The following is a 13,579-nucleotide window of genomic DNA, read 5'->3' as shown; positions in this document are numbered from 1 at the left end:
AGGAGTATCAATGGATCGCATACTGCAGGAGATATCGGCAGTAGGTTGCAAATGCCATGACAGCATTATCAGTGGAAACGAGATCCATGCGCCTGGAAATAGAGGGCTTCCAGTCACAAATTTCCGGACTGGACCATCGAGTAGCGGCTGTGGAAAGTCAAGTGGCCTTACAGGCTGACAGAGATCAGGAACTCTTGTACCTTCGCAGCAAGTTAACCGACCTTGACGACAGAAGCAGCAGAAACAACGTCCTTTTCCTTGGATTTCGAGAAGGCATTGAGGGTACAGATATCCTCTCTTACTTGCGAGACACGCTCCCCAAACTAGCCGATACAACTTTCAACCCCCCTCTGGAATTTCAAAGAGCGCATAGACTTGGTCTCAAGAGACAAAACGGAAAAGACCACCCTTGCCCAATCATAGACTGCTTCCTCGGACACGGGCAGGTCCGCCAACTATTACAGATGTCCCGAAGGCAAGGCCCACTCCGGCTCGGTCCCCTCGAAATCCGCCTTTCAGCGGACTTCTCCAAAGAAACAGCAGACCGAAGAAGAGCCTTTCTTTCTCTTCGCCCTCGCCTTCGACATTTGGATGTTAAATTCGGCCTCTTCGAGCCAGCTAGGATGTGGAAAACTAAAAATGGAGAGTCACGAACCTTCTATGACCCAGAGGACCTGAAATCATTCCTAGAGGGGCTGCATGACCCGACACAACCCATGGAATCAGCAACCCAACCCCCCCAAGACACACAACACCAAACCGGGGGAATGGGCCAAACAGAAATTGCTCTGGACACTGACGGAAGACCCACTACAGACCCTCAGACCAGGGGCAGAGACCTGGAGAGATTAACGAAAAGCTTTGATGACAGGGGCCAAGTCCTACAGGCAGTGGCGATGCACACACAGCTGTCAGACAGAGATAAGTCCCGATCCCTTCTGAAACCCTAGGTGCCTGCCACCTGAAACCAACATGGGTACGGTTTTCCTACAAGCCCTCAATATCAACAACCACAGACTGTCATAGAAACGTTGCAGGAAACACAGGAACTTTATGACGAAGGAGTCCTGACACAAAGAAGTGAGGAGTACTCTTTTTCATGTATACTCTTCAGACATTGTACCGCTGAGAACCACCTCCCCCCAGTAGGCTTTAATCGCCTCGGACTGCCTAGATTGTTCGGATTGTGTGATAGTTTTTGTTGGCTCCCGATTGCTCTTGTTTCTCACTGCCCCGCCCCCTCATGTCGGGTAACACTTATCATATCCCATATCACTTCCTCCACCTGGAATCAAGATCTATAATACTCTCTGGTAAGTGTGGGAACTGACGCAACACCCTTGCACATCACTGGCTTGCCTTGGCAGGGGTGGGACTAAATGATTCCGAACTGGGTTTGGGCTCTAGATCCCGGTCTGCTAACAAGCGCAGTAGTGATCTAACGATGGGAGCTGGTGCAAAGCAGAACAGACTACAGATGCTAAGTCCCAGAGTATACACATGCCGCAACCCTTCAGAACAACCAAGGGGAAACAACCCTAGTAACAGCAACACCTGTCCATATCCTTTCCCCACGCTTCCCCCATCCCTCCACCTCCGCGGGACGCGGCCAATACGCAACCTCCCCCCCCCCCACCCTCTGGTTACAAGCGCACCCCCCCCGGACATAACTGGAGACGCCTTCACGGAGGTCTGGGGCGCTTCGTATGCGCCGCTTCCCCAGCCCTCCTCTCCCTCACCCCCCCCGGCGCGGGTCCCGCTGGCCGGGCGTCAATGCTCATTCGGCCTAGGTTTTAGACCCGCCGGTTAAAGTTTGTGTAATTCGGGACTCGTATCCCGTTCTTCCTTCTCTACCTTCTTCTTTATTTCCTCTTTTCCCCACTGACCAACCGTTTCCTTTTTATTCTTTTTTCAATTCTTCTTCGTATCCAACGCACCCATCGTTCCCCGTCTCCTTCCCCCGGCATCCTCTTCAGTTCACAGAGTCGACCCCATCCCCCCCGAGCTCATACCCCCGGGTGGGCTGACACAGGAAGTGAGGATGCCCAACCAGATGGGAGCATCGGTAGTACCTCTCCGGGTTATCTCATGGAACGTAAACGGTCTCACCCACTTTATCAAACGGAAGAAAGTCCTATCCTACCTTAACTCTAAACAGGCAGACATCGCCTTAGTACAAGAGACACACCTAGACAGTCTTGAATCTGATAGATTGCGACGTGACTGGGTGGGTACCGTCCTGTTTAGCTGCAACCCACCCTCACCCGGTACGGAAAACGTCCCAAGAAAAAGCGGGGTGGCGATCCTCTTACGTAAAACCCTCCCTTTCACAGTCGTCAAATCGTGGACAGACCCTAAGGGCCGATACGTATTTACCAAACTGAAAATCGGGGACTCAACATTGTGTGTGGGATCAGTCTATGCACCAACTGGTCCCAAACGCCTCTTCTTCCTCTAGCTCAATCGACTTCTGACCGAGATAGGGGCATCCCGTTACGTTATAGGGGGAGACTGGAACCTAGCTAGGGACGCAGCATTGGACAGGACGGGATCTCTAGACACGAGCAACAACGCAGACAGAGCCATACAGACTGACATACTTGCGGATAATGGTTTAGTCACTGGAGGTTGACTCACCCAACAGACAGAGAATTTACCTTTCTCTCGCCGGTGCACGGTACCCAATCACGGATTGATTATTTTCTCTTATCCCATAATCTTGTGGCCCACACCCTGGAGGACGATATACTGGAGGGAGGCCTTTCAGACCACTCCCCAGTCTTTGTAGCCATCCGCTTAGGCCTGGTATCTCTGGGCCGCAAACCCTGGAGATTAGCGATCCATCGCTATCGATCCCCCCAAGGTAAGTTGCAGCTACAGGATCATGCGACCACTTTCGCCCAAGACAACCTAGGTACAGTTGACTCAAGCCGAACTATGTGGGCCGCAGCTAAATCACCGATAGGGGGACAGCTCATGCGGGATGCGGCGATAGCGAACAAAGACAAAAAAGAGCAACAAGCGGCACTGGAACTCGACATACGTCGACTAACCAGACAATATACAGCACATCCTTCCCTCCCAGGCCACCGAAGCCTAGAGCAAGCCCAAATGGCCCTTAATGAGTTGTACACCACCCAGGCCGAATTCGCGTTACAGAGACTCCAAGGGAGGCACTATGAACAGGGTGAGAAGGCGGGACGACTGCTTGCAGCCCAACTCCGTCAAAGAACAGCCGCTTTAGCCATCCCAGCCATTCGTTCTCCTTCCGGGGACATACTGACCCACCCACAAGCAATTGCAAACGAATTTGCCCTGTTCTATAGACACCTTTACACGCCGGAAACCACGACCCACCTGGCACAAGCTGCCACCTTCTTAGAGAAGCTAGACCTCCCCTCCCTAACAGACGAGGGCCGTAGCCTATTAGAACGGGAAATAAGCAGACAGGAGATAGATAAAGTAATCTCTGACCTCCCGTACCACAAATCAGCTGGAGAGGACGGATACCCGGCAGAATTTTATAAATGGGTAGGGACAGAGGCGATCGATATTTTATGCGAAGCCCTCCATGAAGCCTACGAAACACAGACACTAGGAGCCATATCCAGTAATGCCACAATAGCTGTCATACCGAAGCCTGGGAGAGACCCTTCATTATGTGGCAGCTACCGACCCATCTCTCTACTAAACGGGGACATCAAAATTCTAGCAAGTGTCCTGGTAAATAGATTACGAAAAGTAATACCGTCCTTAATACACTATACACAGGTGGGGTTTGTGCAGGGCCACGTCTAGGAACCATCTACGAACCCTATGCCACACCTTATGGGCGGCCAGAGACTCCCCGGAGCCGGCACTGGCCTTGTCCTTAGACGCCGAAAAGGCATTCGATCGCATGGAATGGCCCTACTTATTCACGGCCCTGGAGAGATTTGGTCTGGGCAGCAAATTTATCTCTATGGTACGATTGCTCTATGATCAGCCCGCAGCCAGAGTCAACGGCGGGGGCTTCCTCTCGGATCCTTTTCCTATCCGGAGGGGTACACAGCAGGGGTGCCCCCTCTCACCTTTCCTGTTCCTCCTGGCAATGGAGCCCTTGGCTGCAGCCATTCGGTCCTCCCCCTCCATAACCGGCCTACCACTACCCGAAGGCACCTCCAAGATATACCTCTACGCTGACGACATCCTTTCAACGCTCACGGACTTGGAAAGATCCATACCGGCCTTATTAGGAGGTAATCGAGGACTTTGCAGCCCTTTCGGGATACCGCATTAACTGCGACAAAAGCGAGGCACTTCCGCTATCGCGAGTAACCACAAAAGCAGCACTCCTAGGCTACCCATTTCGGTGGACGCCAAAACGCCTTAAATACCTGGAAGTGCTTGTTAACCCAGGACTGGCACACATGGTGGCGGACAACATTGACCCTCTCATCACGCGGGCGAAACTGGACTTTGCGAAATGGACCCAGTTAGGCCTCTCCATGTGGGGCCGAGTACAAGCGGTTAGAATGGTGACGGTACCCCCGCTTCACCTATATCCTAGGTCTCCTCCCCTTACAAGTGCCCCTTTCCACATTACGAGGCATCGATGCTCTAATTAGATCATTCGTGTGGGGCACAATGCGACCACGGCTATCACCAGCTAAACTTTTGGCCCGTCGTACAAACGGGGAAATGGGACTCCCATCGGTGGAACATTACTCTTTAGCCCTCCAAATGTCTCAGCTATCCAATACACTATCGAATATACCAGACCCCCCCCCCCCCCCCCCTTGTGGATAGCAGTGGAAAAACGACTCCTGGCTGCGAATGAAGGACTCGGTGGACCCTACCGTGCAGACTTCCCAGCCAATACCTCGGTGAACCCTATCCTGGTGGCAACTAGGGCATCCTGGCGAAGGGCCCACCGACTGTTTGGGGTCCACCCCCTCATACATGCCCAAGCGCCCCTGTGGCACAACAGTGGCCTACGCATAGGCGGCGAGGTACTCCACTGGCCACAATGGAAACAGGCAGGCATCCTCACCCTCTCACAGGTCCTAGAAAATGATGTGCTCAAACCCTTCCCCAAGCTGCAGTAGGAGTTCGGCCTGCACCCGAACCAGGAATGGAGATATATGCAACTTAAGCATTGCCTCTCCCGGGGGAATACATCTCCCCTGCGTGGATCTCTGCCTTCACCGATAGTGGCTTACCTGCAGCAATGGGGGCAATGCAAGGGAGTAATATCGGGCCTCTATGATCTAATTATTCGAAGTCTCTACTCCCAGCCGCTCTTGGACAAATTACGCCTACGGTGGCAAACCCGGCTGCAGCAGGATCTAGACCCAGATGATTGGGAAGCTATCCTAGAGGCACTAGATAGAGGTACCCGGGAGGCACGCTTGAAATTCTGCCTCTTCAAAATTTTACACGACTGGCACTGGTCCCCAGCAAAACTACATAGGACCGGACTCCTCCTGCACGCGAACTGCTGGCAATATCCAGAGACATCTTGTGCCCTGATGCATATCTTGGTAAACTGTACAACAGTACGACCACTTTGGGATGCTGTGCGCTCCACTCTTGCTGAAGTAATGTCACTTCCGTCACCACTTCCTCCTGCCCTCATACTTCTGCAAGATACGACCTCCCTACCAGACCTCCCTAGACCACACAAGAGACTGTTGCACACAGCGTTAGCTACTGCAAAAATTTGTATACTCAGACACTTGTGGTCAGAGACCCCCCCAACTCCGGAGGAATGGATCACAGCCATGACCCGCACTGCTACACATGAACGAATCATCTATAACCTACAAGACCAAGCCCAAATATTCATACAGGTACGGGCTCCCTTCCTTATAAGGGGGCAATAGTGCCCTACCCGGAACCACCACTGTTCCCTCCTTCCTTCCCTCTCCCTCCCCTCCATTCGTCTTTTCCCCCCTCTCCCCCTCGCTTCCCTACCCTCGCTCTCGTACCTCCCTCTCCCTTCTTCCCTCCTTCCCCCCTCCTTGTTTTCCCTTCTCTTTTCTCTCCTCTCCCCTCCTATTCTCTCCTTCCCCTTCCTTTTCCTACTGTTCCTTCTTTTCTCTTTCTTTTTCCCTCTTTCTCTCTCTCTCTCCCCTCCGCCCCTTATCTCCACGTCTCTTCCTAAAAACACACTAGATTCCGCATGTCGCCCTCCAGCAACACTCCAAACAGACCTCCGTGGTAGATGCTTCCTCTTATGTCGTTCGACAGACATCTGGCTCCAGCTGAAACTGGCCACAGAGTTGACAAGAGTCGCAAAACCCATCATCCGCGCAGCAACATCCCTTTCTTCCCAAGGCGGCTCTCCCCGGTTCCCTTGGCTGAGCAGGTACAACCTACTCTCTACCCTTATATCTTCATCTTCTTTAAACCCCCCACATCGCCTAATATATATTGGAAGAGAACTCTACCTCAGGTTTTCAAATTACGAATGATACCTTGTTTTTGCCTTATGCGTTTTTCAACTTCTTTAGTTTTCTAATATCTCTGATGTGCAATTATTTTCAAATGACGGGACCCTGATCCCACTGACTTTGTATCACATTGTTTTATTATCAATAAAAAGAAAGTAAAAAAAAACAAAAAACAATGAAATAATCTGATATTATGAAATAAACTGCTTTGACCCGCATAAAAAAAAAAAAAAAAGATTAATTCAAGCAATCTGACCATCATTTTATGTTCTTTTCAATGCACCAATAAACTGTTACACTTTCCTATAGATTCCTTTAGTATGGAAGTAAAGCCTTGAGCATATGAGAGTAAGTCACGTGCAGTGATAGAATCTGAGTAATTATTTTTTGAAAGATTAATAATTAACACTAAAATATAGTTTTGTTAAAAGTCAGCTTATAATAGCTATAGAACTGAATTGTTACTATTGCACTTTTTCTACAATTACAAATGCCTGTTTCAGCCTGGCCACAGGTAGAAATCGAATAATTTAATCAATATTACAGCATTTTTATTGGTTGTCTTGACTCCATGTTGGCACCTTTCTCTAATGCTACACCACTCATTTTCCAGCACCGGGAGGGAGATCCAGAAACATAGTTCATCACACATATATGAAGTAAAACATGTACTTACAAGATCTTCATCCACTAACTTGACGATCTTCCCGCTTGGAACAAAGGCATTTGCTAAATCTTTAATTGCTTGTATTAGATTCAGGAGCTGCAAAGATGAAAATATTCATGAAAAGTATAAGTCTTATTTGGAAACATGTCATGATCAACTTAGTTGTGTGAAATAGCAGCACAGCAGAATCTTTGCTGCACAGCATGCAAAATATGCATTTTCTGAGTTACTTCTGACAAGTGTTTTTTAAACATCTCGTTATTATGAATTAGCAAAATAATACTGAACTCTTCTCTTCAAAACGTAATGACCTCAGCATTTTGAAGGCATGCGACTCGATCTCTTTAGTCTTACATTGAAAGCTGCATGTCAAACAAATGAATTGTCCAAGTTGTGTCTTCATGGGTAAAAGGAAAAGGATATAAAATAATGTTATATAGTTGGGCAGATAAAATGCCATGAAGAAAGAGATTAACAGTTTCCAGTACTGAAGCAAACCAGTATGCACTTTGTTTGATTTTGCATTGGGAGTTACAAATAAAGGTATAAATACTCTCGGAGATCTGACTCTCTTAATTTGCATGTAATCTGGAAGGTTGTTACTATTTGTTTTGTTTTTAATGGAAGGAGCACTGACCATTCTGTTAGGCGGATTCTCATCACTATAGGTCAGTTCACACCAGATTTCTGAAGGTCACATTCACAGAACGTTGTAAGACACATTTTAGAGAGGAACAAATATTGAAATGACACAGAAGGAAATGTCTCTTTAAAATCATTTACATGCGTAGGACCTGAACACCAAAAATGATGATGGAGTCGACTTTAATCCCTGCTGCGAGGGATATACAGACCTCACTCAGTAGGAATGTTACAGAGTAGTGACTTCTGGACAAATCAATCAATCAAAAAAATGTGTAGAGCGCGCTACTCACCCGTGAGGATCTCAAGGCGCTGGGGGAGGGGAAACAGGGGGGTGGGGGGGCTGATTGGGTCACTGATCGAACAACCATGTCTTGAGGTTCTTTCTGAAGACCAGTAGGTCTTTGGTTTTGTGAAGGTCAGTGGGGAGGGAGTTCCAGGTTTTGGGGGTGAGGTAGGAGAAAGACCTGCCTCCTGTGGTGGTGCGTTGGATGCGGGGGACTGTGGCTAGGGCGAGGTCGGCTGATCAGAGGTTGCGTGTGGGAGTGTGGAAATTGATGGGTTTAAACTACAGTCTGTAATGACAGATAGCATACATATCTAAGACGACTGTGGGATACTTGTTGAAAGTAAGGAAAGACACATGCAATAAAACTATTTTAAACAATTAGTAATACAAACAAATAGCAAGTCTGGAGATAAAGAGGGAAACTTAAAATTTTACCACAACACCAGTTTTTTTTGTAGATAGAAGAAACCAACTATGCGACTTTCAGGAAGGGCCATTTATTTCACTGATCTTGAGATCATTTTGAACATTTTGGCTTTTCTATTCTAAACTTTGGTTGCTTATCTATTGTTTTAATGCAATATCTTTATTAGAACATACACTTGGCATAGTGAAATATACACTTGGTGTAGTGAAATAGAACATAAAATAGAACATAAAATCAGCAAGGAATCATGTTACTCCACCACACATTGTGCCCCTGTTGGGAGGTTAGAAAATATTGTTGAGAATGATAGCCAATCTAAATTCGAATTCATCAGCCAAATTTTAGAGACTCCATGGAGAAGGGTGGAACTGAGAAAAACAGTATTGAAAGTCTTGAAAGGAATAACAAACATATTTACCTCCAAGAGCTGCATTGATTACTGAGTGCGAGATTTATAACTGACAAAAAACTTATCACCTATCGGTTCACGTATAAAGGATTAAATACAGTTTTTAAGCATAAGTCATGAATGCCTCGTACAGCCTATGATCTGCAGACAGTCACTGCAGTCACTAGGGCAAAATGGAAAACTGTTGTTGCATTTACTCATGGTAGTAAAGCAACGCAGTGTTAATACAACAAGAAACAAAATGGCAAGTTGTCTTGTACCCCAGGACTTGTGAGTTAACTAGACTCTCATTGTTTAAACTTGAAGGACAGAGAAGGCTTCAATCTTGTGCGCAATTGGTGAATGTGGATGATTCAGCAGAAGCAATGTGTGCTTGGTAATCAATCTCAGTAACACTTGTCAACTTGACTGCAAGATCATAGTATTTTATGTAACCTGCTAGTACCTTGGGCAAAAAAAAAAATCTGAACAGCTATACTTAGCAAAATTGTCATTGAGGGTAGAAATGCACTGTGCTTAATCTCTGGGATGGAGAGGAGGTTGACCGCAGAGCAACAATATGAAATACATCTTAATAAATTACATGAAAGAAGAAGCCTTCCATAAAAGTGGTGGAAACCAAAACACGACATGAATCTAAAAAGATGCAGAATTTGTATAGGGAGTTGGGACATTAGATGGGAATGAGTGAAGATGAGGCCAATTAGGTTTAGATTTTGCGGTGACAGAACATATAGGTCAGATGACAAAGGATTACTGAGGCACACCTTGACTATTTGGTGGTGTACCAATAGCACCTGCACTGCTGACCTCCACTGGCCCATACTTCCTGTGGTTTACAACTCTTTGCTGAACCCTTACCTCTTTCTTCTTGCTGTAAATTAACTGGCTCCATCTTTCCTGTGGGGGTAAATCGAGATTTACGGTGTACCAAGGCACTTTCCCCAGGAATCTAAAAAAATATAAATATAGAACTAAGCAACAGAAAGCAGCGAGTTCCTTGCATTCCATTTCTTTACACAGTAGCTTCTAAAATTTAAAAACCGAAAACTGTCATATGTACTACGATAAAATGGATATTTAACAAAAGTAAAATATAATTTTGGAAAAAGTAGTTTCAATTACTAAATGACTTACGTTGGCCCATTAGGTGGATATGTTCCAGTTCTGCAATCCTCTGTAAACTGTAGAAGTGGGGATAAAGCCAGAGTTAGAATATGAACTTTTCCAGACTTTAAAGCTACTTTGTTTTTCAATGACTATGAAAGAGTACTAACACGCTTTACCAAATAAATAGGTCTGGTTTTGGCAGGCTGGTGTGATGCTTAATTAAAAAATTAAAAAAGGAAGAAGGATAGTAGTTGGAAAAAACAAGACACCAGTTAGCCTAAACATGACAGCTATATTGTCGTTATAAAACATGTCAAAGTAAAAACAAAATTAGCCATCACAAATACATTTAATAGAACATGGGTGCTTTCTAGCAGGCATGTATTCTTGAAACAAGTACCAAAAACCTTTTCAGTTGTAAAGCACATCAAAGAAATATATTATTCTTAGTGGTGCAAAGAAAAGGTAATACTGGCTTTGAATGATTGTGTCCTCGTGATATAGTGCAAACACAAGGGCAACTAAAAAATAGACAAGGATAAAGAATAGAAAAAGCATTGGAATAGAAAAATATTAGCCCACCAACCCTAGCCCTAAAGTGCATTCCTTTTTAGGCAGCTTTTCATATATGGGCAGGCAAACATGCTGGCCTTCACAGTGGAAGAGAACCAATGGCTGTGGTGGGCTGACTCATCACCCCACTCATGACGTAATAGATGAATGCTAAATTATAGTTCAACACACAAACAGATGAATAGTATTCCCCTCTGTGCCTTTGTATATGTTTGTAATGTTGATTACATGAGGATGGCAAATCGGCTAATCGATCTCTAGGCTAAACCTAAAAACTGAAAATTCTTCACCACACCTGAAAACGTTCTAGGCACTTTTCCAATCCCAATAACCCTCCATTGCCAAATAGATCTCAAAGATATAACTATTATGTTGAAGATGCATACTATTTACTCAAACCACAACATTTCCGAGCAGAATGTATAATTCCACTGTAAGTAAATGTATATTAATATTGTAGCTCTGTGCTATATTTTTAATTGTACTATAATTTTAAATGTGTTCTTGCCCGAATTCATAGTCCCAGTTGGCTGACACTATATCTCTTTAAATATCCAGCAAAGACAAGCTCTGGCATTAGGGCCTCTTGAGAATTTTCAAGCGCCTTCCTTTATATGGCAGCTTGAGTACTAGGGACGCTGCCCTGCTACGTTTCTTGGAGTACAGTGGAGTCAATGCTTTACCAACTCATCTGGTAACCTCTGGGATACCCTTTTCTAAGTGCACACACCATCCTACGTCTGCTGCATTCAAATGTGTCTAAATAAGTGACAGAATGTTAAAAAAGCATTTGCAATGCACTAGGTATCGCATTTTCTTGGGTTAGAGCTATTGGCATTGTAAATTCAGAACTCGACTTTTCTTGCCACAAATTGGTTAACACTGCCTCATAATTTCATATTTTCCTGCCATGTTTTGGTGGTCACTGGCAGCTACTGACATATCAAATCACAAGCCCTTGAGGAGAGATGAGAAGATGACTGCACTACCTTGTGTTGTGTAAACGTATGAACAGAAATTGGAATATAAGGCTGGAAAAGTTTTTTCTTTTATTTTAACAGAATGAAAAGTCTTGCAAGCATTCTTGCTTCACATTTTAATTAGCAGAGCAATCTGAGAAGATTTATGGTCCCAATAAAGGAGATGAGAAATGCCCTGTGTGCGATGTCATGAGTGCTGGCAGGGAGTGACCCTGGACAGAGAGACTGAAGATGCGAGGCTAAGCAAGTTTCACATCATGCTTCTATGTCTAGCTACATTCTACCAGAAAGGGTATATTGTGGCTTTCATGAGCAGTGACCTAATTGACCGGGTGTTCCTTTTGTAAAATAAGCTTATTTTACAAGCCAGAGGTAAACAAGGACAGCACTGGGATAAAGCCAAAACAAATGTCAGAGACATGAGATATGGGAGGAACGTAATGCTGCAATAAAACGCAGGCAGCTACCAGCCTAAAACACCCACAGTGAAAGGGGAGCACCAAAGAAATGACTAAAATAGTCAGTCACAGCAACAGATAAAGAAACCAAAGTGGAATAATACAATAGTTGGTCACTGCTCAAACCAACAAATTAAATCGCTTTAAGCCATAAGAAGTATACTAAAAGTAAACACAAGGTCCAACGCTTACGCTCAACCTAAAAAGGAAAACTTAAATTCTTAACTTTGATTGGCAGGATCATGATGTCTACTATTTCAACAGTGGTGGCACAACTTTGCTTCAAATAAGAGTGTTTGCCATTATGTGCGGCTTAAGATCATCAAGCAGAGTGACATATCCAACACGTTATCCGCTGAATAAAAATGTATGAAATGAAAAAAAAAAAAGAACTTCAGACAAGTCCTTCATTATAATTTGGTTACGTAAGCATTGGCTCTGGAGATGAATCTGTCATCAGCATATAACAAATACAAATCCTCCTTGCCTGACACAGGTGGTCTGCGATAAATAGAGAGGGGCATTAACAGCTGACGCTTAGCGTTTCATAAAAATACACATTTTTAACCTAAAAACTATAATTATATCTATGAAATATTTAAGAAAATAGTTTAATCTTTGAAGCAACAAGAACAGCTACAAACCATGCTTCTGTAAGTTAAATGTATATGACTGGAATGATTGTGCTAATAAAAGACAATCATTGGAATCCCTGTGTGCAGTACTCCTACATATGGAAGCGAGGGTCGGAAAATCTACAGGAGAGTAAAAACATATTACCAGAGTGGGTGCAATTCTTTTATTAGTACATGTGCAATGTTACAATAGTAAACGATAGATGCTGAGCCATAAACCAAAAGGATTATTATGGAACTATATTAGGTCAAGCTCCTGCCATTAAAAGACTGAAGTCTTTGTTCAACCGTTGAGTCTCTTATACCTTTTATTTTATTTGTCTGGTGGAAGACTGTCTAAATAAATAATCCAACACAACCTGAAGTAGGGAGTGAAGTCTGAAATAACAAGCTGATATTGTGCGCTTTGCAGGCCACACATCTAAGTGACAGAGGCTACGGTGTTATTTGATTATTAGGTTCTGACAAAACCCTTTTTGCAAGAAGAGCTTTTGTAAAGGGGTTTGGCTCAAAGTGGGACTGCATTATTGCCTGGACAATGGGAATAAAACTCAATGCATTTATTAGATAAACATGTTTGTGATAAGACCCTCGTTGTTGTAGAATCCTAGATATATTAATTAATATATTAAAATATTATGGTATACACATTATCTCTTTAATCAAGTTATTGTATGGCCTGTTCAGTCTATTGGCCGAAATGGTTCACTTGTCTGGAAGAAGATGGGTTCTAACAGACCATTAACTCAGAAATAACTATTCAATTGCAGTACAATTACAGAGATGAGGTAGCGTGTGCCTCAAGAACCGACTGTAAAGTTCTGAATAAGAATACATTTCATTAAAACATTCTAACTCATCCCACCAGTATTTAAGCACTATTAAAATGCTTCAACTGTGAAACACAAATTAAACAAGCATACGTCTTAATGGAAAGGTGTGGTGAGATCCAAGA

At 44.4% G+C, this 13,579-nt stretch overlaps 1 protein-coding gene across 1 annotated transcript in view; it reads right to left on the bottom strand.

Annotated features, from left to right (window-relative positions):
• The window catches only part of ASAH1 (N-acylsphingosine amidohydrolase 1), a 167,253-nt gene that overhangs the window by 132,238 nt on the left and 21,436 nt on the right, over positions 1-13,579 (bottom strand). The window contains exons 2-4 of the mRNA XM_069200267.1: positions 10,006-10,052; positions 9,730-9,820; positions 7,111-7,197 (exon numbers count right to left, since the gene is read on the bottom strand). Of these exons, the coding sequence (XP_069056368.1) occupies positions 7,111-7,197; positions 9,730-9,820; positions 10,006-10,052 (225 nt within the window). The remainder of the gene's footprint in view (positions 1-7,110; positions 7,198-9,729; positions 9,821-10,005; positions 10,053-13,579) is intronic.

This window comes from Pleurodeles waltl, chromosome 1_2 (assembly GCF_031143425.1).
Source record: "Pleurodeles waltl isolate 20211129_DDA chromosome 1_2, aPleWal1.hap1.20221129, whole genome shotgun sequence".
NCBI lineage: Eukaryota > Metazoa > Chordata > Amphibia > Caudata > Salamandridae > Pleurodeles > Pleurodeles waltl.
This window is presented reverse-complemented; position numbering and strand designations above follow the sequence as displayed.